The sequence below is a fragment of the Grus americana genome, chromosome 9 (assembly GCF_028858705.1).
Source record: "Grus americana isolate bGruAme1 chromosome 9, bGruAme1.mat, whole genome shotgun sequence".
Lineage (NCBI taxonomy): Eukaryota > Metazoa > Chordata > Aves > Gruiformes > Gruidae > Grus > Grus americana.
In genome coordinates this window covers 19,224,666-19,251,950 of record NC_072860.1, presented here as the reverse complement: position 1 = coordinate 19,251,950, position 27,285 = coordinate 19,224,666, and the positions used below count along the sequence as shown (strand labels likewise).

The following is a 27,285-nucleotide window of genomic DNA, read 5'->3' as shown; positions in this document are numbered from 1 at the left end:
CAAATCCAAAGCACACTCACATTTCCTTATTCTTTTTTCTCTGTTCCTTCCCAGCTAGGCTGAAATAATGTGAAACATGCAGCTGACAGAGTTAAAGATTTACAGCTGTGAGAAAGACACCAAGAAAACACACGAGCTTCTCTGAAACAGCATCTGCAGTAAAACTCCAAGTGTTTGTGCATATCCGTGTAAAAATATCCTGTGCACATAGATGTATGACTGAATCAGTCATTTCCAATAAAGCAGATAGTTAGAACAATAGCCTATTTAAGTTGCATATGTTTAAATAGCTTAGAAAACAATACAAATGGATCATTTCATTATCACTGAAATGCAGCAGCCATCCCTTGAGAGAGATACAGCAGCAATAGATACCACAGGGCGTCTCATTTTAGGATTAAAGAGTGAAACTTTGGGGAAGAATTTACAAAAGAGAATTTGAATAGACTGGGACATTCAATAACCATTGGTATTAAGGGCACTGGCTCTAAATGTCCCTTTTGCCGGCACCTCAGCTCCAAGCCTGAGTCAGAGCAGCCCTGCCTTATCTCATGGAATTGGAGCCCCAAGTGCTGCAGTGGCATATAAATAAGTAAAGTCTTTGTCATTGAACAGATATGGCTCGGGGAGGGGACAGCATCCTGCAAACAGATCTCCCCAATGTCACAGTACAGGTTTGACAATTCCCAATAAACAGTAGAGTCAGTGGTACACATGGGCAACCCAGGAGAGGGTGTCTATTGGTTAGATAAAAATCTCAGTAATTAGCCTCCAACCACTGGCAGAGAACCCTTTGCTCTTTAGCTCTGACTTACAGCGCCTTTCACAACTGGGGCTGCTTAGTCACGTCAATCATAAACACAGACTGTGCCCATGTGGGTGGCTATCACAAAGCCTAGCTCCTTCCTTCCTCTCCTTGCCTCCAAAGTATCCCAAGATAGGCTGCAGAAGGGGCTCCACAGTCTGAGGAATTCTGGATCCACTATTTCACATCAGCTAGTGCAAAGCCACCTTGTGCTGCAAGCCTCCTGTCCTTGCTTCTCTCTGAGACATGTATTACAGAGGATCAAGGTGGCCTCTGCTTAAAACAGCCAACAGGACACTCTGAACTTTGTTCATTCATAAAAGCCCAGAGCATTGTTATTTCATGAAGACTTACCATATTCTTCCTGTCCCTATAATAGTCCAGCATTTGGAGCAGAAGGGTCTAATCTCTCCTCTGGCATAATTGGTAGAGTGAGGATAACAACCACTTCATTCTTCCTTTGATTTAATCTACTCTAGGACAAATAGCTAATCACATGGCCTTTCTTCCTGGAGTTAATTAATTTTCTATTGACATATTTTGTCTATAATTTCTGCTCTGAAAATTCTCACTTTAAGAGCCTTATAAGAGGGACATACACCTGGATTGATTTGAAACATTTTTGTGATTGCATTTCACATTTTAATGGAATAATTTTCTCCTATCCCCAAGGTGGTTTTGCTGAAAGATTTTCACCCTTAAACCTTTTCAGCTTAAACATTAAAAAAAGCAAATGTAACCAAGCCTAGAGAAAATATGGTGCAGGATTAACACTACTGCATCTGTTTAAAATTTCTTGCATTCAGTTGTACGACGCTCAAAGGCTGGCTGTGTTACCTGGGATGTCTTGGTTTGGTTGATCTTGCTAAAATTTTACAGTGATATCTGTCCTTGTTTTGGCAGGGTAGAGTTAATTTTCTTCCCAGTAGCTGGTATAGTGTTGTGGTTTGGATTTAGTATGAAAATAAGGTTGATAACACACTAATGTTTAGCTGTTGCTAAGCAATGTTTACAATTAAGTCAAGGACTTTTCAGCTTCCCAGGCCCGGCCAGCGAGGAGGCATGACCCTTCCGCAGGAGGTGCACGAGAGGGGACACAGCCAGGACAGCTGACCCAGACTGACCAGAGGGATATTCCATACCATATGACATACTCAGTCTATAGGCTGGGGGGAGTTGGCCTGGGAGGGCTGCAGCTCAGGAACTAGCTGGGCATCGGTCAGCAGTTGGTGAGCAATTGTGCTGTGCATCACTTGTTTTGTATATTATTATTAGTAGTTTTGTATATTATTATTATCATCATCAACATCATCATCTTCCTTTTTGGTCCTATTAAACTGTTTTTATCTCAATCTACAAGTTTTACCTTTCCCCAATTCTCTCCTCCATCCCACTGGGTGGGGGGGAGTGAGCAAATGGCTGTGTGGTTGTTTTAGCTGCCTGCCGGGCTAAACCACAGCAATTTCCTGTGCCAACTTACATTAAACTTGCCCAGCAATTGGGTCATTACAAAAATTTGCTGACAGCTCCATTTAACGTCCTGGAAATGTTCCAATACATTTTGTCTAAACTTGAGTTAATCTGGAGCATATGGTTCTTTTGCAAAAGCAAATTATCATCTTTGAAATGAATTCTGCATTATGATTTTAGTTTCCCCGTGAGCAAAACCTTTATCTGCATTTACCTGCCTTAAAAGAATTTGAAGATTAAGTTTGTACCCAGGAAGCTAAGCACAGAAAACTAAGAATTTATGTACTGCAAAAGCACAAAGGCAAGACAAAACACGGCCCTGATATGCCATGATAGCTGTGGTTACCTGCTTGCATTGGAGGAATCCATTGGTGCATGGTATACGCTCTCGGTGATTCTTTGGTGCAGTTGACTTGCTTCTGTTAAAGAAAAAGTAAAAAGAAATTGCACCAAATTGTGTAAGTTGCTTCTTTGTTTGCACGGAAGGTGGGAGGGAGAGAAATAGGAAAGGAGAGATTTTGACTGCTGTTGCAATCAAAACAGAATACTCATACTTGAAGAGAAAGGCACAAGGTGATCTTAAAAGCTGAAAACTTAGCTTACCTAAACAGCTCTTCTACCCATACTTTTTCAGTGCAGAAGAGATTTCTTTCCCTACCACCTTCTCTTTCCTCTGTACCTCTTCCTAGCTCACTGCACAAGATGGATCTAGAGAAGGGACATATTGGCACTTTTCCCAGAATACAAGTTTTGTGGCTCACAGCGTGTTCTGGACTTAGCAACACATGTACATCAGTCCTTTTGCACACACAGCCATCGAGTAGAATATATCCCCATCCCTCTGAAGAATGCTTTTGCTCAGCATCCTGGACAAGCAGCAATAATAAAACATTATTCAGATGTCACTTGTTCACTCTTTTTGCACAGCTGCAAGGTAGCAACAGACTCGTTTGTACCTATGTCCAGTAACTCATGAGTGGAGAAAGATGATAAGAAAGATGCTGGCAACCTGGTTTTGAGGGCCAGGAGAATCACACACTGAGAAGTGAGGAAGCAATGGAAGGAGCTGCTTTCAAACCCTCAGATTGCTGAGATGCTAGGGCTATTTCACTCTGGAAATAGATGAAGCTCCTGTCAATGAAAGGAGAACAGACAAAGGGACAGGGGGAGCATTGAAAGATTAAACTTAAAGTCTTTTGTGGGTGGGAATGCTGGGGGAAAGGGAGCACTCTGGGTGGAGAGTCAGAAGTAGCTCCATTCCTGGTTTTGGCAACTGATTCACAGCCTTGCACAAATCCCTTAAGCTGCATCTGTAATTCCTTTGCCTGCAAGAGATAATTATGCTCTTTGGGATCGACGGATCAAGGTGTTACCCAAAGCCTTGTTAGCATTCCACACTCACTGCAGGGAGTGTATATACACAAGTGTTTGGACACTAATGACCCATATGTTAAACTATTTATCACATACCTTTGGCCACCTTCTTTGCCCTTTACTCACTCATTCATCTCAGCTGGTTCCTTCCAACATTCCAACCCTCTGCGCAACTCCTAACAACAGTCATTAAAACCAGCCCAGATAAACAAATGTATCCCTCTCCCTTCTCTCATTACAACGCACAGTTTGAGAAATATCCAGTCTTGAATTAAGCATGAGTTAAGGCTTTTTCTTTCATGAGTCATTGGAAATAGAAACAACTGTTTAAAACCACAGCACAAAGCATTCGCTTTCTGCCATCAGTATTGTAATAAGGGCTTTGATTCATGTGATCATTTGGGAAAAGGCAATGGGAAGAGCTGCAATAGCATATAAAATACAGTTTCTGCCCTCTGACTGCTGTTCTGCTCGATTCACAATGAATAAAGCTTGAGTTTGCTCACAGAGTAGGATGAAAGTCATCCTTGGATGTTCTCAAGACCAGACTGGATAAAGGCTTGAATAACCTGGTTTGACCAATAACTGATTCTGCTTTAAGCAGGATGTTGGATTATGATGTCCTGAGGTCCCTTGAAACCTGGAATATCCTAGGATCCTATGATCTTAAGACAAAACAATAAAGAATATCCAAATAAAAATGTTTTCAAAATTTTTCAGTCTTGATTCCTGCATAGTTTTCTCTGGAAAATGCATAGTAACTCTAGCATATAGGTCTTGTTTGCAATAAAGATGTCACAAATGTTCATCTGGGTGACATACAAGCTTCATTTTCTTTCCCTAGAAACACACATGGAGGATTAGCACTCTATCCTGCTAAACACATACATTTTCTCTGTAAACTACTCTTCTCTTCTGTGGTAGCTTACGTAAAGCCAGCTTTTATACTTCAGAAGTAAATATTACAAACCATATCAGAGAATCCCTAGATCAAGTCTTGAAACTGCACTGATAAGAATCTTGAGTTCTTTCCTCAGCAGTTCCTGCTGAACTGACCACAGTGAAATTCAGAATAAAAAAGAGAAAGGATGAAGCCAAGAATAGTAACAAAAGACTTGAGTAGTAAGCATTATAAATAAGTATATTGTTATTGGTTGGATTAAATTGCTGAGGCTAATGTGCATAGTTGTTTCCCTCTACTTAAGGAGGTTGTAAGAACTCATTGTCTTTGTGAAACAGACAATTAAAATAAAGGTGACCTCTAAAGTTAAAGCATAGGTACAGGTTTCCACCTAGGACAAAGTCTGCTTAGGAATCTGAAAGATGTGGGTGGACAGGCTTTGCTGGCATTGCTTTAAAGAGAGGTGTATGTATGAGAGAAGTAGAAAATCACATGTCAAGGTGAGAAGCAATGCCAGGGCCCAGGAAAAATTTGTGTTGGACACAGCTATGGTTTTTTTTTTGTCCTGAGAGCACCTGAAAAATAGCTTTTAGGACTCTTGTTCATAAACAGAATAGTATCTCAGATAGTAAGAGAACATAGTGATGAAAGCTATCTGCAATAACCTAGCTGTATTTTATCTGTCTTTGGTTCAATATCCTACATAAAAAAGGGTGTCATTATTTTAGGTACTTATGAGGCTTCAATCATTCATGTGTTGAGCATGTCACAAATCAACCTTCATAGTGACATCTCTGTGAGAGAGGGAAATGTCATTAATCATGTTTTACAGGGAGGTCACTGAGATAAAAAGATGGGATAACTAACTGACTGACATTTAAAACATAAGGAGGGCAACTAGATTTAAAATAAAAACCCTCAAAAACACAACACAGCAAACCAAACAGTAGGTCGGAGAGGAACAGTTGCTGTGTCTGGTCATGTATGTGGAAGATCTTTTGTGGCAGGTCTTGTGAGAAGGCACAGAGTGAAGTCTGGGACACCATCTCCTCACATGCTGATGTAAATGGGTGTTTCTACGGTTGCGGCTTGAGAGGGAAAACAGAGGAAAATCGCGTTCCTTGGACTAACTGTGAATTGAATAATTATTCATGCCATTTCTAAAGTTCTAAGAAATTTTCTTTGATCAGGACAAGGGTTTATATCCCAGCAATGCTGCAACCAGCGAACTGATCCTTGCATAGAGGATCTGTTCTTGCTGATGTCACTGGTGGTACTGGACAGCACTGTATCTCATCCCAGCTCCATGCGGTCACACACAGCTGCAGAAGGAAGGCCACATTACCAGATCTCGCTCTGTGTGTCCTACCTCTACATGCTTCCAGTTGTCCTGTCAGGACTTTGCGAATCTCTGAAATCCAGGTGTTTTTCAGCTCAACAGAAGACGCCTGAGAACACAAGAGGAAAAGGCAAAGCAGATTTAGCTAAAGCATGCTGCCAGTCACTTGGCTGCCCTGACCTACATTTGCTCTCAATTTTCCCAAGGAATGGGACACTGTGGCCAGCTTTGAGCAAAGCAGACAACGGAAAAGTTACTGTGAATCTAAGGTTCTCTCCTTGCTTTTCTGTCCAGCGTTCCAAGTAATTTTCCACTACTTTGTTTCCTCTTTTACCTAAAATCACGACCATTCTCACAGTGATAAATTGGTGATTTCAGTGCCAACACAACAATGAAGCTTCCAATGGCTACTGTTTCTTGAGTGTACAGGACAGTGCAAGTCATGAAACTGAAAACTTTCTTAAAAACAATTCAATTGAAAGGAAGTATAGTCCTTGAAAAAAAAAAAAAAAAGATTGCTGTTACCTGAATGATATAGACCTCTTCTCTGCCATTGTACCAGATCTCAAACTTCTTGTTATCACCTTTTACATTTTCTGTAATGCCCACAGTGCTCATCTGTTTCAAAATATAAAAGAAGCAGCTGGAATCTGGAAAATGTCAATCATCTTTAAACTCTTTTTCCTCTGAGAAGCATTTTTAAAAGGCTGCATTCACTTCTGCATCTTAGGGAGTCACTAAAAGTAAAATTCAGAACATGTTCTTTCTCAACATCTAATTTTCCTATTGTTATAGGAAAAATAAACAAAAAAAATTAAGTGCTCAGAAGTAACACAGGCTAATGCCTGATCATGAGTTTATCCTTTTTGGTTTTTTTGCTTGAACTGTGGGTCAGTTTTCAACCCTATCCTGGCTCTTATCCACCTATACAAATTTTCAGTTTGAGGAAGATGCTATTTTCAACTTGCCATCACTGACCTGTTGAGGTGGGAGAGAAAGAGGGATGGAACGGGGCTATGTGAGATTTAATGACTCATCTGCAAATCCAGACAACACCAAAAAATTGATATAGTTTCAGGAAAATTAAAAAAAGACATGAGCAAGGAGCTAAGTGCCTAACTAGGCAAGATGAACAAGGAACTGAAGAAAATAATTCTAGATTTCTTAAACGATAGATTCTTAACCACAATTTTGAATTCCAGCTGCTACTAGACTTACCAGCTTCCCATCTTCTTCCTGTATTTGTTCATCCCCCTTGTTCTGATTTGCCTCAGCATTAGATTTGAAGATTTAAACAGCTTTGATTATGTCATCATTCCTGCTATGTCCACAGGAAGAAACTTCAAATGAAACTTATATGAATTGGTTCACTTGAACCAGGTTCTATTACAATTCCTGTCTGGTTACCCTGTAATGAGTTTGCAGCATTAAACTTGGTGACCCATATTAGTTGTCTGAAGTCACAAGTGTCACATCAATGTGCTTGAAGGGAAAATTTCACCTACTTGTGAATGTCATCTTAACAGAAAATATCCTGATTCATATCTGGAAATGTCACTCTTGCAAATAAAAGGGCACTTCTACTGCACTATGATTCATTCGTAGCTATTACTGTCACAGAATATACCTGCTCAACTGATGTCAATAGTAAAACTTGCAATAGAACTGAACTTGGAGGATGCTTATAGGCAGAACAATGAGAGATGCAAGTCCATTCAGGCTTGCTTCTCTTTATGGGATGCTAGGCAAGAATGCACAAGGTGCCCATTTATATCAAGTTTCAAAACCAAGGTTCACATCTGGAGTTGCAAGACATATGGCTGGGTCTGTCTCCAGATCAAAACTAAATGGGAGCTTTCATTTACTCAGGGGCGCAAGACAGCTCCAGATATGTGTACCTTCTTCAAGTGTCCACATGGAAACATCCCCATGTTGTGAGAACACCAGATTTATTTCTCTCCCTCACCATTACCACATTTATTACCTTTAATGAATTTTTAAAGCTGTATGAAGCTGACTTCTCATGGCCATCTGTGTTCTCCTCCCGTTTCTTGCAGAAAAGTAGCATCTTTGTATAGAGGAAGAGGTGTCTCTGCATCGGTTTGAATCTAGCCAAGTCCTTCACCTTGTTGTGTCCCTTCTTGTGGTCAGTCCACACATTGAAGGAACCTTGCATCAAAAGCTTGCCAAGCTCACTGACGTCCCCCTAGCAAGCAAGGAAAAAAAGAAAGCCTACATCAGGTTCAAACTAGGGTAATCCCAGGCACAGTTCTTTCCTCCAGTGGTGGTTAAGCATCCAGACAGAGGCATATGCCTAGGCATCCCCTGTGTTGGACAGCGGACATGTTATAGCTGGAATCCCGTCTGCACACGTCTCCTTGCTAAACTTGTGTGGTTTCTTCATATAACCATTAGCCCATTGTTTTCCATGTCCATAATTCCCAGTTTGTCTCCCCATTCATAGTAAGCGTCTAAGGTCTGTCTTAGGACCTCTTCGGATCTGACAAATAGGCTGTCCCCTCTGATGACCTCAGAGGAAGCACCTTCTGACAAGAACTGTGTTTCAAGACTCCTGACTGCAAGGCAGCATGAAGGCCCAGTACAGTGCAGACACCCAAGCAAAGGTGGTGGCTCTGAAGGATCTAGGTTCGGTTTCTGCTCTGCTACGAGCTTCCATCCCTGGGCAAAACCCTGAAAGACGCTTAGATGTCTGAAGACACAGACTGGTGCCTAGAGGTATGTAATTCCCTCCCATTGCAAAATAGTCTTCAAAAGCTTTGTCAATGGTTTCTCAGCTCACCATCTGCAAACGATGCAACGCTGCACAGCCTTGGGCAAAGACGGAGTAAATGCACCAAGGAGCCATAAAAGTACCTGAGGGAGAGTGAAACTAAGACCTTTCTAAGTTAAAGCCCTTGTCTGAGGACCAGTGATGGGTAAATACTTCAACTGATATAAATATTTGGCTCAGATACCACCAGCACAAACTATAGCACAGCTCAGTACTAAAGAGTGTACCAATGTGTGGATAAAGGACATGGCAACATCTGTATAGTAATGGGCTTCAGCAAATAATGATAAACATAATTATCCTAGCAGCAAGTTTTTCTAGGAGTGCTTTGTATAATAAGTTGAGAGAATAAGCTCAGTACATTATTAAAGTACTTATTTTCAGCATGTGTACATTCTGTTGATTATAAGGTGATGACGTTGGCTCCAAGTAGGAATGTCTGATTTCTTAAACTACAGATTGCAACTTGTTCTCCCTCTCACTCCCCATCCTCTACCCTAGATCCAACTGCAAAACCAGGGCTTGATTAGGTACTTTTCCATTCCATATCAGGGTATTATTAGACACTTCATAGCATTCAAAAACCCTCCATAATTTCTGTAACAGTCTCTCATCTCTAATCTACAGAGTTGGATTTTTTTATTTGTGCATACAGGACTGTGTTTGTTTGTATTTATATGTGTATGAAGGTGTAAACTGCAAGCCTGTGAAAAGCATATCGATGAGATGTAAAGCTAAATGAAAAAACCCAAACAGACATATTTTCTACATGGTTCTGACAATGGTGAGAGGCTCCTGTCACTCCAGGCACTTTTCAATACGGCACCGAGATCCAGAAGCTCATTTCAACTCTTGTGATAAATCTGTCTCTTCAATCTTGGATCTAGGACTGGGATTATAGCAAGCGAAAAGGGAGGCTATCCCTGCAGAGGAAGAGGATGGACAGGGATGGCAGTCTGTAGCAATCCCACAAAAGACTGTGAATATTAGCCCACAAGCCCTGGACTCTCTCTTCAGTGTGGACAGCAAATAGAGAGGCGGACACTTTTTCTGGTAACTTGTGCTAGTAGACAGGAATATTTTGTCCTAAAGGAAGTTTATTTAAAATGGAGGATTTGATCATTATCTCAAATATAATTATTCCCTGCTTGAGCAATACACTGCATGTCATGTTTATGGAAGATAAGAGACACATATGAATGGCGTAAGCACTGCATAACTCATGGACAAACTACCCAGGCCAGATTGTATACAAAGGATGACAGTAGGAAACATCTCTAAAACTTCTGCTCTCCAAGCTTTACTCTACTTTTTTGTGGCTTTGCCTAAAAATAAAAAAAAAAATAAAAACCCTACAAACCCAAAAACCAACCCCAAACTTACACATTAGCAATTTCTTACACAAGAGTTCAGCTCCACAAGTCTCATGTGCACAGGTCCAAGAAGCAGAATATCCTATGCAATTAGGAGCATTCATTAGCTGCCACAAAACTTGCTTTTCTGCTGGCATAATATCCTGCTCTGAAAGGTGTTCTAGGCAAGTATTCCTATCATGCCTGTGTGAGAAAGACTCCACAAGATGGGGTGCAATTTCATGAGTTATGGGAGGTGTTCATTTGGCATCACAGCTGAGCACCTGGGACAGGTGGGACAGGGCAAAGAAATTATTGGGTTCATCCTCTTTCACACTTTCACACCATTTAATAATCATGTAACAAACCATCTCAGGAATGCCATCAGCATCAGGCTATAGAGCAGCCATGTGCCACTTTGTCATGTCTTTTGGTTCAACTAACAAAGCCGAGGCAAAAATCTAGTCCTTGGAGCTACTATCTGGCAATTCAGGGAAGGCTGGCAAATTCAAAAGTAGAAGCTGAAAAGGAACAGGAACGCTCTGTTGAATTCCTGAGTACAAAACTACTCTGAGATTTGAAAGTAAGGAATAGGCAAAAGGATGACCTCAATGTTTATATGGATAGGAATCTGGATAGATCCCCTCCGCTCAGGATAATGTGTTACCTTTCTTGGAGAAGCTCTTCTGCCCATTCCTTACAGAACTGCTTAAAACCAATTTTTTGTAAAATTGCTGTAACTACATACATTTAAACTGGAAAACACAGGCGGAAAGCTACCTTTGTCTCTGAGGATGAATCAGAAACAGTGGAAACTGGGGAAGTAAAAGATGGGCTGTATCCATGAGCTTCCCATGCCCATGTTGACTGATCCAAGTCTGCAATAATGATATCCAGGCTTTAAAGAGTCTTTTTAAAATGAAACTCTGAGACACTCAGAATTAGTCGTAACCTGAATGGTTTAGAGAAGATTTCACAAGCTATTTCTCCTGAGACCTAGAAGGCTGTAAAAGAACCAGTACTGAAACCAGACAGACTCGAACCAAAAAAAACCACACAGGAAAAGTTCTGTCTTTCATGTAAATACAAATGAAGACTTGATTGTTTTAAAAGAGAAACTGTGGAGCAAGGTAACACTTTTGGCAATGTGCAGGTTCCAGTTTGTGCAGCAGTTGCTGGAAACCACAGGAGGAGCCAGCAGGTGACTGCAACAAGTGACTCAAAAGTCACATCAAGCAAAACTACTGCTGAGAACAGTGACACCAGGACGAAGACACCTGTCCCTAGGAAGTCCATAAAAGAAAGTTTGAGATACCTGAAAGCAGCAGAGATGTGTCTTGATGTTCATTTACACTGCTCCGGGAAAAACTATTCACAAAACAAAAGTGCTACACGGGAAAGGTTGTCTACTGAGATGGAAAAGTGAAAACAAGCTTTACCACTGGCTTTAAATAAAACAAACCAGCTTCCCAAGAGTAGAAAACCTAAAAGGAAAACTGACTACTAAAGTGAACCCGGTTTGTTTTCATTCTCAGGAAACACAAATAGGAATAAGCCATACAGAATTAAAATTATTTTACTATTCAGCTTTAGAGGTTTTATCAGTAGTAGTTTAAATATATTGGGACAAATCCTCATCTGTAGCGAGTCACTTTAATCTGTTGGCTTCTCTCTCTACATTTAAATAAAATGTATAACTGACAATATCCAATTACACCAGTATAAAATATTTCATTTTAAGACCAGTGGGTTTTTTGTGTTACTGAAATTAAGATTTGTTCAGTGAGGATTCAAAAACATATAGCATTTCTGCTCCATCAGAAGAGATATTTCTAAAGAATTGTGTAAGAACTTTCAATGGCAGAAACAGTCAAACGCTGGATTTGACCTTGTATGTTGGAGAAATTAAAAAGCTAATGAACTATTCCTGTTTAGTGAACAAATAATATAGTAGGCTTCTCCTACCTTGAGAAAACTTGGAAAAACTGAAAATTACAGGGAAATCATATTAAAAAGATACTGGTAATCTAAACTAAGCAGGAAAACAATGCAATATTCTTAATCTAAACCAAACTCTTGCTGCAAAGACATACAGCGCAAGACCCCACTGATCAATTCATAACGGGTGTCACTCATAGCTGCGCAGAAGACTGGGGTAAAGTATATGCTTTACTTAAGTTTGTCAGGTTTGGGAGACCTAAGTTATCCTTAGGACCTGTGGCGTTTCTCTGTTCCACAGGCACTACAGCTAGTCTATGTGTTCACTTATTTAACAAGGTGGCCACTGCTTTGCATTCAACCCAGTACAGCTACTGCAGGCTGAGAACTCATATTCTCACGGCAAATGTAATGCACAATCCACAGAAGCATCTCCAACTGTACAGATGTGGATCTATGACATACAGCTGAGCAAGCAGTTACATTCATTTATAAAATAATGCTGACAGAGAGCATGGCTTCCTCAGCTACCAGATGCACTTGCACAAGAGAAAGAACTATAGAAATTAAAACTCCTGAAGCCACTCCATCCTACAAAACACAAAATAACTCTTTCCACCCAGACACAGCCAGTATAGACCCCAGCGCTTTCTCAGGAAGCCACATTCTGCACAAAATACTGTTTTTCTGGTGTCCAGACTAAACCCTGTTACTCTGATCTAATAATAACTTGAACCCAGCTTCTCAGTACTTTTTTTTTTTCTCCCTTCTCTTGACATTTTCACCCTGCAGCTATTTCAGAATGGACAACCACATCATCCTCAGGCCTCATTTCACCAGACGTGTTTCTCCTTTACGTGTCAACCACTTATCACTTAAGGGCTCATTTTATGTAGGCAACACAAGTTCTTGAAAGTCATATAACTTCAATGGAGCTTCAGCAGAGAGATATATGCATTTGTGGCCTTTTGATTTGTACTGTGGTTATTTTGCATTCCAGATAATGAGTTTGCCAGTCACTGGGATAGAGTCTATTACCTACTTTAAATGGAAGCCAAATTTTCCTCCCTAAGTGCAAAAAAGATTTGAAAATACTTGAGTTGCATAGCAGTCACAAAGGTTCAGCAAATTTCTTAAGCTACATCTGTCGTAGTTGATACCTCTCATGGACAAATGTGTTTTGGGTGTGATTACTCAGAAGTACCACATTTGTCCCACTTCCTCTCCACACTCACACCTCCAGCTCCAAATGACACGTATGTTGACGTGTATTTTTGCCACTGAGTAGCATCCTTCAAGAACGTGGCACAGGGTCCTGGCATGGGCACAGCATGCTCAGTGATGAGAGGAACATTGGATGGGTCAAGACCAGAGTAATAGCAACAGCAAATAATACCTCATATCCTGTGATTGCTATCTGGTGCATGGAGTCATTTACTGATTTGATGATATCAAGCATCGTGGCCAGGGCTTCTTCCAATTCAGCGGTACCCTCTGAATTCTTGCTGCACTTCAGCATTTCCTGATTAAAAAAAAAAATATGAAAACTACTTGAAAACTTCTTATAGTGGAAACCACCATTAAACAATCCTCCCTGAAATTTGTGCTGCATAGACAAAATAGCAGAATTATAGGGGGGAAAAAAAAATCCAAACACAGAACCAAACAGGACATTCACCAGGATTGTCCTTGAGGATATACATTTTGATCTTTTGGACATTTTCAAATTCTATGGGTTCATTTAAGATGAGACAGGACCATTCTGAGATATTTACAATTAACTTTTTGCATGTTGCAGAATTACATCCAGCATTTTTTTACTGCACATCTCCTAGAAAAGAAACTTGATCTTAACATAATGATTGCAGGTGTTAGAGAATTCACCATTACCCTTTGCAATTTGTTCCACAAGGTACTTTTAACCACTGTTAAAAATAGAAATTAATTTCTACTCTGAATTTGGCAGGTGTGACATTCTTCTCATCAGGTCTTAGCAAGCTCTTGTCGCATAAAGAAATTCTGCATGAGAAGCAGTCACTTCCTGTGTAGATGCTTGTAAACTTATGTTGAAATCATCTCACAAATCTTTCTTCCTTAAATTAGATGAAGCTTCTTTAATCTATGACAGCTTTTCAGCTGGTGGTTTTTTTGGGTTTGGGTTTTTTTTTGGGGGGGGGGGAGGAATAGGCCAGATTACTATAAATCTTCCCCACCTGGTATGCTCTATGTCTGCACTACAATCTACATTTGCAAATTTGAAAACCTTTTTTGAGAGATAGTAATTTTGAAGAACAGTGCTGACCTCTAGCAAAAATTCATCAAACATTATATTATGCTTGAAATATTCTGCTTCTGCAGAAATTAAGAAGCATGTGCCCAAAGCAAACAGACAAACAAAACCTTTTGAGGGCACAATTTCACTTCACGTACTGAGATCCTATTTAGAGTTCCAAATATTTAGGGCCAACTACTTATATAGCCCAGTACAGTTCCTTACAGGGATGACTTTTCTTATTTCTATTGTGTCTTTTCCTTCTAGTCATAGCTCAGGAGTTAATTCTCTTCTTGTAACCAGCGGTTATAACCCATGCAAATCCTGGAAGACACTAAACTCTTAATTTTAAATGAAATTAACTGCCTTGCCTCTTGCTTTTCTGCCCACAGAGGAGTCCTGAACCTGATTCAGATGCACAGATTGTTTTTTCCCCACCATATTGTAAAGAAAGCAGTTACTGCCAATGAGTATCCACCTGAGATCAGAATCAGACTCTGTATCTTTGCTAAAAGCATCTAGGGAAGAAAAGGTTAACAGATACAAACCCACATATGGTTGGTACAGTCTTGAGAAGACTTGAATCTCAGAGCAGCTGGAAGATCCCAAGACTACACCATAGAATTTGAAACAAAAGCCAATCAGGATTCCTACCATTAAACAGAAAAAGTAAGATGACTGTAACCAAAAGTAGTAAGATAACTGATTACTGTGATTTTGATGCTAGGAATCTACATCCATTAATCAGCTGACAGAATATGATTATTGGTTGTTAATGAGACAATAGTTCCAGTGACAGAATTCATAACCCAATAACCCTTTAAGTGGTCATTATTGACTTGTCCCTGCCCTATATATCTACCAGTGGAAGGAAAGAAGTGTTTGGTTGGATGCAATTTTCAATTCAGAAATGCAAGCTGTGAAGAAACTAATAAATTCTTGTAATAACCGCACCTCACTAAGAATGATACAGTAAGTGACTTTAGTTTTATTTCCTTATGCTGACTACAATGTCAGCAGAAACTACACTCCAGAAATACACCTAGGAATGAATCAAGACTCTACGAACTTTAGTAATCTTTATTATAGTAAGAATTAGGTCCCTTCAACAGGGGTGGCCATTGACATGGTTTTCATTCAGGCATATAATTTTCAGCCACATTTTGAGGTTGGAAATCATTTAATCCAAAAGCTGAGGCACTTGTGTTCCTGTAAAACCAGGCTGCAAAAAAGTAGTTCTTGCAAACCCCAAACAGCAGCAGCATCTCCTCAAGTGCTTGGGTGACCAGGGCTTAGAAGGTAAACGCAGGATGCATTCCTACAGCACCTGTTGCACAATTTCTAGGACGAGGATGGATCCCTGCTCTCTATATAGTGGGCATGGTGCTTTATAATATCAACTAAACTGACTGAAACCAAAGGCTTGCAATAATTGTGACCCAGAATTTAAAACTAGTCTGCCAATTGCTCAAGGCACACAGCTTCTTAGGCACTTGTTTGTTACCAATTTTTCACTGACTACCATTTTCCTACACTCTTAAATGCTTCTGCTGCCAGGGAAAGAGTGCACCATCTTCACAGATCTCATTCACCCTGGCAAAGTAAATGCCAGTGCCAATGTGTTGTTGCTGAGTACAAAACTGGTCTGACCAGCTTCAACCCCAACTGCTGCAACCTGTTTTTCCTGAGAATTTTACTCCTTGATCTAATCTTGGTTTTATTTACAGTCATATTTTAAATTAAAAGTAGAATCTGATTTACTCTTGTTCTTCTGAAGACCTTGACATTTTCTTCACTCTCACAGAATAGTTTCAAGAAATAGAGCCAAATTTACGTCTGGATTATGTTGATTTAAATCTACTGGAATTAGTGGTTGCATCTTATTAATATCCCCCTTCAATATTTGGATTCTACAGTTTTGCGTAAAGTCAATAAATAGGTCACAGAAATACTGCGCAAGTGAATGGCCAGCCACATCCTCACGTGGCTTAAACTGGCACAATTTGATCAGTGCCACGGTATCTATTAGCAAATAAAATTGCAGCCTAAAATCTTCATTGCAAATTTCATGCTAGGTTTCATGACAGTACACAACACTACACTAAGTCCAGAGGCTTGAGAACAGCACGTAATTTACCTTCATGACCTTCCCATAAGAAAAGTCAGTAAATATTAATTTTAAGAACTGAGGAGATGAAGACAGAAATCTAAGCCACCATCTTCAAAAAATGTCATTAGTTTGAGAGCATATATTTCCTGTTGCCCAGTTCAGACCAGAATTTCAAGCATGGACCACTCACTGTCCAACCAAATCAAGAGGGAAGTTCCCATATTCATCCTGTGGAAAAGTTACAATTTCTTCCTAGCTGGGTCTTTAAAACAGAAGCACCAAAAGGGAGTGGCTCCTTTTGAAAGGTTTAAGTCACAACCATGGGAAAATATTAAGTTCAGAGAGCTGAAAGAGTTTTGTTAAACAGGGACAGATGTCAGAGACAGGATTTAAAGCGTCAGTTCCCATTTTCAAACTGTATGACCATACGTTGATCCAATAAAGCAAAATTCAATTTCTGTTTAAAGATAAATAAGACAATAAATACTTATTACATAAAATATTACTTTATATATATATAAAATAATATACTGCTATTGCTTAGTATATAAGGACTGCTAAGTAATAGCAGTACTTATTCCGAAATAGAAGTCCTTTCTTTGACTCTTTGTTACCATTTTACAACCTCGCATTACAAAGTATTTGTTGAAGAAGAAAGGATTTATTTCCAGGTAATCCTTCAGAAAATAATGCTGATATGCAATTCTGTCAGTAAAGCAAGCTATGCATTACAATTCTTCACACTGTCATGGAGAACTTGCCTTTAATAGCAACTGGTACTTGGTGATCCTCTGGACTGGCTTTAAGAGATAAGCATCAAGCGAGAGCTTATGATCCAATTTACGCTGACATTCCTGTAACAGACAACAAGGAGGAAAAATACTATTGTTTCTTGAAGCTCAGGCAAGACACCAAGATCATTATCATTTGGTAATCTGAAGATTATAAATCTGTGAATTAACTGAGAAAGAAATTTGTTCAATCTGCATAGGAGTTTCCAGGTTACTTATGCCACAGTGAAAATATATCTAAACAAGAGCTAATGTTTAGGTTCAACTTAGTGTCAAAATCTGGCATGCCTTGCTCATAAGATTGCAATCATCTGGGGTTTGCAAAGAAGCCAGAACTTCTTTGGTTTAGGTATAGCCTGAAGAGTCAGGCTCCTGTCCAGGAAAGCTACTTGCTACTCTACCTACTTAGTCTCCTGCAGAGAGCACCTTGACACATCCTGAGCACCTGCCATCACTATGAGAAGCATGCAGAAAAGTCTGTATACTTCTCTGAGTTTTTTAAGAGAGAAGAGCTACAGAAGGAAAACAAGCTTTGATGGTCTTGCACTGCTAGTCTGCAATAAAATTCCACCTGAAAAAAGATGCTGTCTCCACACTGTCTCCAGAGAGCTTCAGACCTTGGCTTGTTCTGACAGTATTTTTCATATATTTGGAGGTCCTCTTTCTGCAAGAAAAAGAGAGTTTAAGTAAGGTGAGAAGAAAGAATCCACAGAGCATCTGCTTTGAGTCATACTTTTTCTTACCTTCCATCCTAACACATGAACTAACTCACTCATGGTGATTAACTCTGTAAAAAATATACTGAAGCTACCAAAGTTTACTACTGTAAAGTTAAATACACCTGAAAGTACATTTTTTTTCTCTCACTTTTTGAACAAAGCAAGGAGACTGGAAGACACATAATCTAATTGCAAAATTGTTATCTTCTAGAGAGGGGAATCCATGGTTTCAAAACAAAACATTAGAAAGGTAAATGTTAACAGTGCTGGCACAGACTAGTAATTGCTAACAATGCTCACTGCTCAGCCAAGGCTTACACATTCAAAACACTTTGAAAATAGTGTTGGTTTTCAATAGTAAAAGGATGAATTAAAAAGCAGCAAGTTTGTCTTGTTAGTGTCCTGGGCCAGGCAGGGGGAAGCACTTAAACTCTGTCCTATCCGAATTAGAAGTGGGTGGATTCACCCGACCTCTATTTACCTCTGACTACAGGCCAGGTGCTCTCACTGAAGTCCACGGCAAAATATCTCACTGACTTCAGTGAAAACAAAGGCAATCTCTATAAAAGCCCGAAGAGATATATTTTAAGCTCCCTAGAATATATGGGTGGGTGCAGACAGATGGGTGTTCCTCTGCCAGGTTCTGGGCTCACTAACTGCACCGATCAGCACAGAAGCCCTGCACCCATGGGACCATGGAGCAGAGCCGTACCGATTCCTAAGCAGGATTTCCTGGCTGTATCTGACCGGCTGGGAGCTTCCCATCTGTGTCTGCACTTGTCCTGGGGGACATGACCTCAGTGAATCAAAGACAGCACCAAAAATAAATCTTGGGAATTCCTGGCTCTTGCCTCTGTGCTCTCAGCACACTAGGCAGTGCCTATAGCCTCTTGGCGCAGGGGAAGCATTTTCTTCTGTACAGGGTTACTAGAAGAAATCAGTACCGCTGCTGTCTTCCTTTATAGACCTATACTGGCGTCACCTCGATGAATCAGATGTGAAAGCAGAGCTATGCCAGGCAACACCTTACTGTGTTAAGGATTATGCAATATGAAAAGCTCCACTGCGACTCAATACGGTATTAATCGTGCTGTTTCAAAATAAGCTCAGCATTTTCTTCACACAAATAGAATTGTTTGTATGTGTTGCCTTGGAGGAAAGTTAGCAGGGGGTAAAATCCACAAAACTAAAAGTAGTAACAAAGTGTAATCAAGCATTACAATTTGTTCCTGGCCTAGAGGAACCTAATTGGACTGGGCAAGGAAACAGGGATAGCAACAGTCAAGAACACTATTAGGAGTAAGAGAAAAATACCAATTTAAATTTAAAGCAAATGTAAATTGATCAACAATTTACCAGTAATTTGTCATAGTGGAACCACCCTATGCCAATGCAATCTACTACTGCCTAAATCAGCTCAAGCAGATACTTACATCTTTAAATACAGCTTTACATTTTATAACAGTGTAAGGAATAAGAAATACCTGATGAAATTACTAGGATCAGACTCTAAAATGCCAAGAAATAATTAACTGCCTAATGACTCAAATCCCAGTCTTAAAATATCCAGAGGTTCTGATTTCTTGCTGGTACTTTTACACCACGCTCATCTCTCCTGTAATGCTTTTCCTTTCCACGGTGATTTGCATCGCAAGATCTTTTTAAGCTTTCATGCACATGGCATATATGCACAGTTCCAATTATCTTTTTGACTGCTGATTTATGAATAAATTATGTTTCAGATTAGAATTTAGCCCTTTGAATCCAACTCACAGGTTTCTGGTCAGCTGCTACAGTCCTTTCACAGATAGCTTCCTTTTCCTAAATGCTGAATGACCAAATGCCCCCAACTTCTGGCTCCTATTAAATGATTCTCTTTTTTCCAAGGTTAGCAATATGAATAAGAAAACAGTAGTAATCCACAGTGAGTCACTCCTGCCAGGCACCTCACCTGGCACATGTTGGTAAGCAGTCTGACTCACCTTTTGTTTCTTCCTGGGCATTTTTGCCTTGGTTTGGTAAGCTTTCCTTCTTCCCAGCCCTGCGGTTAGCAGATCAGCCCAGAGGGTCCCTCTTGTTGCAGATAAAGCACTAGAAGACCCATCCCCCCAGGCATTCAGTACACATCCCTCCCCTCTTTGAACATCTGTGCAGTCCTTGCCACGCAGAGCTTTAAGCGAAGTCAAGCATCCTGGTAATGGTATAATAGCTGCAATGTGGGCAAAGTTGAGCCGGCTTACTTGTAATTTAGTTCATACGAAGCTGGTGCCCTAAGAAGGTCAGGCAAAGTGGGAGGGAGAAGAAGAGGGACATTTCTGGCTCATCTTTCACCTGATTCTGCTAACATGTTCCAGGAGAGAAACCAGAGAGGAGAAATAGGCTGGGACTCCACAGACTGTTTCTGCCATCACCTGAGAAGAAGGGTTCACATCCATGGTGATGGCTAACCAGGTGGCACTGGTGGAGGTGGGAGAATGTGTGGGGACATGGCAGAAGAATGACTGTCAGGGGATGGAGGGACTTAGGCACCAGGATGTCCCACCGCAGCTCTCGGGACACTTTCAAGCAGCTCTGGAATCATGGCTGACAAGTCCCAGTGTGATCAGACAGGGTAATGTTCCTCAAGTATGACTCTAAAAATCAGTCTGTTTCTAATCACAGGCCCAAAACGATGTTGTGGCAGGATGGTTACACCCATATAAAGAAAGAGAAATGGAGAAATGAATCTGCAACAATGTGAGTTTCCTCCCAGAACTCAGCATCACGTTGAACAGCAGCCATTTCAGTTTCCCCCATGCCAAAGCAAGCTCGGTCATAACTCACAGGGCAAGCCAGAAGCCTCTGCTCAGCAGGAAGACATTAAAAGCTGCCAGATCATGGGGAACACAAACACACAACCAGACTTTTGTTTGTGCCTCCTAAAGGCAGTCCAACAGAAACAACAAATTTCTGGATTTAATGTGGCTTCTTCTAAAAACAGAACACAAGGGCAAATTCTTGAATCAAAGGTGCTACTGTGTGAGCAGAGACATCTCAGGAGAGATGCTTTTGCTTTCTTAGCGCGAAATTTGAAATAGAAACCGAATGCATGATTTAACCTCTTATTCAATAGATTTACTGTTGTTTGACTAGGGCATAAAAACTGATATGCAAAGGTGACAGAGGGGCTGATTTTCTTTCACTTCATCATACCCGAACCATAGCTTTAGTGCTGCTGATTTCATATTGGTAGAATAGTGAGCAGAACTGGGCTCAACGGCTGTTTTTACAGAGAGACATAAGCTATAAAATTTAAACATGGAATTTGAACTTTCTGCAGAATTACAGGATCAATTCTGTATCAAGAATTTCTCTTTGTCTTCAAATCCAGGGATATTTGCAACATACAGACTATTTTATGCTTTTTGGATTTCAAAGATTTTCATTCTTCAAAGACCGTTTATCCTATTTTGCATATCGATTTCACCACAATATTTTCCTGCTCAGCATCTGAATCTTAGGATAACAACATATTCCTCAGTAGTGTAATTTACTCAAGTTCTAAATATTTCACTGCTAAACAGAAAATAATACAGCGGACTTATAATCACATTTATACCCATATGATGCTCTTCAGCCTGACCTGTTTGTAAACTGGGGACCTACCCTTTGGAAGTATCCCATATTCATAATTCCCATTGAAATCTTAGAGATGTGGCAGTGCTCGACACCTCTGGCAACCGGGGTACCTATGTTTCATCCCAATCTGTCTGTATTTCATACAGCACCTTGTAGCAAAAAGATTCAAAATGTACCCTGGAAAAGCAGATGTAGTACACAGCGGAAGCAGCAGGTACTTCTGACTACAGAGACAACGACAGATTTTCCCACTTCTCACGCCTCTTCCATTTCCCATGCAAAACACAGGATCTTATGCAAACAGTTTTGTCAGACTATGAAAACGGCAGCAACCCACCCAAACAGGTTTTTTCTTACTAGCAGAGCCTCTGAATGAGCCCTATATAAACAAGCACCTTTTGTTAAGTGATAGGAAACAGAACTAACAGCCACGCTAACTGGGGGAGATGGTGGGGGAGCGACACGACTGGGAGCTCTCGGAGGAAAGAGTTGCAGATCTTAGGCACCAAAAGTCACAGAAAACAAAGACACATGCGTCTGACCAAAGCCACCCACCAGCTTTGGGCTTTCTCACAAACTGAGTTCACTCTACTTTTAAACAAACAGCTAACCCTCACCACTTCATACCAGTGGGGAGAATCCCACTTGGTTGTTGAATTACGTGAGCAAGTACAGGAATCGACTTCACAGAGTCTTATGGAGCTGGTGGGGTTTCACCACGCAAGGAAGGTGGTAGACTCTGCTGGACCAGTTCTACGGAGTAAGTCTCCTGAATGGTTCAGAGAAAAGAGATAAGATAAGGCAGGAACAGGATGTACTGTCTGCCCTCAGAACAATCTGCTGTGATACCGTTCTCTGCTTATTTACAGTAAGGTGGTGTCTGGGATACATCAGATTGTTGGTATAGATTTGTCTGATACGAGAAGCATTTAGTCACTGATTTCACTGATCTTTTATTTTTTTTTTCAACCAGGGCTTAAAATACACTAGTAACAGATCTCTTCCTGTCAGTAAACCAGGTAAAAGTTCAGATTTCAGAATACTCACTTGTTAACTGTGGCTTAATTTTGGAATATCTGCTTATGTGAATTTCCCTCATTCACAAAAGCAATCAGAGTGAAAGGATAGGAGTAAATCTGTAAGTACTGTAGGATAAGACCATAGATATTCATACAAACCTGCAAAAGGATTTACTTACTCTTTTCAAAAAGCATCGGGCAAGAAGCTCAGGGTTTTCAATGCAATTTTCTATCTCCTTAAGGAAAATCCTGAAAGGGAAAAAGGAAAGCAAACAGTAATGCAACATCCCACTCACACTGTGTGCTAGCCTCTGTGTATATCCAGCTTAAAGCCTATGTTTTTGTAGTAAGAGGATTCAATGGGGAAGGTAACAATTCTGACACACAAAGAAAAATACATATATTTTAGAAAAATGAGATGTGGTTCACAGCTGATTGCCTGAATCACCAATATTATCATGTTTTCATCTGCTCACAAGCATCTGATACATCTGCTTCCTCTGGCTGTTGAGATTTGTTGCCAATATGTAGCCCAAACACCTCCTTCCCATTTGGTTATGAGGATTTTTTCAGAACAGCTAGGAAAGACAGAAGAGCTCTGTCAGACGCAGTTGCCTAATCAGCAAGCAGTGAAAATATGGGATGTAGTCCAAAGGCTTCAGCAGTGGCAGTCAATGCACTACGCCTTTAGGGAAAGAAAGACCAGGCTTGCACCGGGAGGGGAAAGTCATTCTCCAAATGGAAGATACACTCTTTCAAAAAAAAACGTAAACTGGAAAAGAATTTTTCTACTATGTATCAACTACTCTGGCATATTATTTACACTTGTAAAAGAGTGATTTAGTTAGTTAGTTAGTTCAATTGTTTGTTACATCTTAGGAGCAATTAGTATCCAAAAGAATTCCTAAATTCTCACTTTGCCTACAGCCAGTTTTACTTAATCAAGGCTAGGAAAAGCAGGACATTTACAGAAGTAGCCCTAAGCTTTGTGTTTTGAAAGAGGATCAAAAAGAGGCTAATCTTGTTCATAATTAGTAGTCCGTAGTTACGGGGACTACATCACAAGGCTTCTGGTAAAGTTTATAATCATGTAAAGGATAAAATTCCTTAAGAAAAATGCTATCAAGTATATTATGTCTTCTGATGTGGTAACAGAAATATATGACAAATAAGCTGAACATTAAGAAAACTTCCTCTCAGAGGAGTTTTGCTGGAGAACGAGCATCAGGATTTAGCCCTGTCACATCTACCAGTGTACCAAGAGAGGTGGTAAAATACTCGCCATGAGGGACATTCAAAATGGATAATGCCAGGGGAAATCACTAGTAAATGCACAAAAGGGTATAATCTTTCACGAAAAAGGTGAAATAGATGATCTCGGAGGTGTTCTTCACACATGGGTTTTACAGGACACACACAGATGCGAAGTGAGGATGACTTTTCCTGCCTGCATACGTGTGAGTGGGACAAAGCGCCCCACATAAAGGGAGTAGAAATGACAGTAGCACCCGAGGGCGCAGGACAACCACCGGTTCCCACGTGCCTGTTGTGGAATTCGTAGATTTCTGGGAGGTTTCCAAAAAGAATTTCCTTCTTGTTCTGGAGTGCAGATGGAATCAGATGTACTAAATTGGGATTGTCCATTTCTGAGGCATACCCCTGCAGAGAAGAGTAGAAAATAAAACCAGCCTGTTTTTACCAGGGAAGAAGTACTTTGTCTGAGACGTGGAAAAGCCCCAAAATCTATGTCCTTTTTGTTCTCAGCAGCGCATACAAAGGCTTCTCCTATGCCAGCTTTTTTGTTGCTCCCATGAATTTCAGTTGCTTCTAATTTTCCCCAGAGCTTTTACCCCTGATAGCTGTGCAAAGACATTTTTAACCACAAATGGACAGATCACTGGATCAACACAAAAAATTAAATTATGTCCCTAGGATTCAAAAGCCATTTTAGTCACATAGGGATGAAAACTGCTAAATTTGATAGAAACATAACTTTATGCTACACTGCTTCTTTGCAAAAGGGTTAGTCTGGATTTATGTGTTGAACTGTGGTATTTGGCTTGATTATTTAGTTGTTTCTTGTAGAAACTGGATTGCGTTTCTTCAGTAAAAACTTTGAGAGAAGAACATTCTGAGCGCAGATTTTAAACTCAGGAGGAATATATCAATTATCAGAGCTGTCAGCCAATAAAAAAGCAACCACGTGGTTGTAAAAAAGAAACTACTCGGTCCTTCAAGTCCCACACAAATATAAGCATGACCGAGCCCTCCTCGGCCTCCATCCTCCCACAGACTAGGGACCTCAGACTCCACACACACAGAGTATGCTGGTATCCTACGAGTTTCAAAAGCTCAAGAGTTGTATTTGCAGTGTGAGCTGCTCTTTCTGTGTTCAGACACTGCATGGCACAATAAACAAGAGGGAGACGAGGGCCTTCCTTTTCCTCAATCGTTTTCCAAACCCAGTTTCACAGAAATTCAGTGCCTGGCCCCATGGAAACCAAGGGTGCTGTTTCTGAGGCCTGTTGGTGATATTTTGAAAAGGTACATTATGAACTATTCCTCTGTGCCTAACTTTGAGAACCATGTAACTTCTATCATTCTGTGGGCTGGGGTCAGAAAAGATGTCTCTTCCTTTAAGTCCTGAGGAAAGATCATAGAATCATAGAATGGTTTGGGTTGTAAGGGACCTCAAAGATCATCTAGTTCCAACCCCCCTGCTGTGGGCAGGGACACCCTCCACTAGACCAGGTTGCCTAAAGCCCCATCCAACCTGGCCTTGAACACTTCCAGGGATGGGGCATCCACAACCTCCCTGGACAACCTGTTCCAGTGCCTCACCACTCTAACAGTAAAGAATTTCTTTCTTACGTTCAATCTAAATCTACCCTCTTTCAGCTTAAACCCATTACCCCTTGTCCTGTCACTACACTCCCTCATAAACAGTCCCTCACCATCTTTCCTGTAGGCCCCTTCAGGTACTGGAAGGCCGCAATTAGATCTCCCCAGAGCCGCCTTTTCTCCAGGCTGAAAAACATCTTCTCATTTTCCATCTCCAAGGCTGAGCTATCTTGTTAACAGGGCCTGTGTATTCTAAACACGAGGTGGGACGTGAGAGAGCTCAGCCCACAAAGGATGTGGTCCCGCAGCGATAACTTCAGAGGTCAAGCACCAGAAGTCATTTCGAAAGAGTTTCTTACCTCTATTATACTTTGGAGTTCTTCTACATAAACCCGTTCTGTTTCTATTAGCTCATTGATTATGTGGCTGAAAGACAAGAAAGGTGGAGAGTTATAATGTTTACCAACAGTTCAAAAAAGCAAACATGAAAGAAAAAATTGTATACTTGCATATTCCTGTTTATGCCTCTGACAATACAAAAAAACCCCCAAACCTCTGAAGGTCATTTCTCCATACTTCAATATTGTGCCTTGTTGATAAGCTTAAAAGTCCTAAACATCTCTTGGACTATTATTATTTCAGCACATTTTAAACTTCATCTTGGTTGCTTCTGTCAATTTTATACCTAAAATCTGAATAAAAAGATTAAAAATGCCCCAGAAGGCAAACAAAAAAGGTTTCCTCTTCTAATAATAACTAACAATACACAATAAAAGGAGATTACATTTTCCAAGGCTATGTTACATTTCTGTTTTGCTTTCTTTTATAAAATAAACAAAATTGCTGATTAAGCTTCCTTTCTTCAGTATATTGCAAAAACAGGCAACAGGATTATGTCAGAAGTCTGAAAACACGGAAGTAAATGAGAGTAAAATATTTATACTATATTTTGGATTTTTCATTTCTGATATCAGTTTAATGCTCCTAGGTAACTTGACCACATATCTTTTGAAGATGCCTGATTTATTTCACAGAAACATGAATATAACCAATTCACTTTTGGACAAATAACTAATTATATTTTGAAATAAAATTGCATTAAATCCCTCAACTTTTTTTATGCATCATTTGTCCCATATTCTCAAGAAAATATTGTCTTTAATACTCTTATGGACAAAGTTTTCAGGGTGGGTCTTCCAGAGGTTTGAGTAGTTTCTCCAAGTAAAAAAAGGACTAATGCCTCAGATTGAGATATTTATCCACAGGAAAGCTGCATCTAGCAACAGGGGAAAACTGATATCACCCTTCATAGCTAAGCAATACTATTGAACAAACACAGGTGCAAAGGGATTCTACAGTACTATGCATGATCTCATAAGACCAAGCCGTGCTGGACTCTAACCCATGTAAGAGCTCTGTCCATGTTTCCCTGAATTTGCACACCTTTGAGCTGGAAAATATGTTTGGTGTATGCTCAGTGTACTAGATTATTCTTCATGAGACAGATATATCTGCCACTTTAAAGCACCTTCATGAGAATTGCACAGTAAATGGCTTAAGGGGCCACTTGTCCAAAAAATTATTTTACAAACATTAGCACTTGCTTTTACAGCTGACTGAAACAAATAAAACTTTTATGGTTAAACATGCCTTTCCTTTTAACAGCTATTGAAGTTACTGCACAGACCAGATGCAAAGGAGGACAAGCAGATAGCTACTCTTCTAGCATCACTACCACTTGCAGCACTGAAAAGAAATCATAAAGACGATGCACAATTTGTTTCTGGAGTAAAAAACTTAGGTTGGCTACCAAACTGAACTAACGAACCTCATCAAGCTCAAGCTACTAATGGTTATCAAGCTACAACACAAACTCTAGTTGCAGAAACTTGTTGAATCAGAGGTTTGGTGGTCACTAGCTACTTCAAACTAAGTAGTTCAAACT

General features: G+C 40.2%; 1 protein-coding gene across 14 annotated transcripts in view; it reads right to left on the bottom strand.

The window, feature by feature from the left end:
• MCF2L2 (MCF.2 cell line derived transforming sequence-like 2) overlaps positions 1 to 27,285 on the bottom strand; it is a 178,992-nt gene that overhangs the window by 24,004 nt on the left and 127,703 nt on the right. For all 14 annotated transcript variants that reach the window (XR_008578250.1, XM_054835054.1, XM_054835048.1 and 11 more), the window contains 10 exons: positions 25,700 to 25,766; positions 24,043 to 24,158; positions 22,679 to 22,748; positions 17,715 to 17,807; positions 17,114 to 17,206; positions 13,367 to 13,492; positions 7,874 to 8,095; positions 6,415 to 6,507; positions 5,920 to 5,998; positions 2,622 to 2,694 (listed from right to left, as the gene is read on the bottom strand). Coding sequence is in view for 13 of the 14 variants with exons in the window: in XM_054835054.1 (XP_054691029.1) it covers positions 2,622 to 2,694; positions 5,920 to 5,998; positions 6,415 to 6,507; positions 7,874 to 8,095; positions 13,367 to 13,492; positions 17,114 to 17,206; positions 17,715 to 17,807; positions 22,679 to 22,748; positions 24,043 to 24,158; positions 25,700 to 25,766 (1,032 nt within the window). In the remaining variant the exon portion in view is untranslated. The remainder of the gene's footprint in view (positions 1 to 2,621; positions 2,695 to 5,919; positions 5,999 to 6,414; positions 6,508 to 7,873; positions 8,096 to 13,366; positions 13,493 to 17,113; positions 17,207 to 17,714; positions 17,808 to 22,678; positions 22,749 to 24,042; positions 24,159 to 25,699; positions 25,767 to 27,285) is intronic.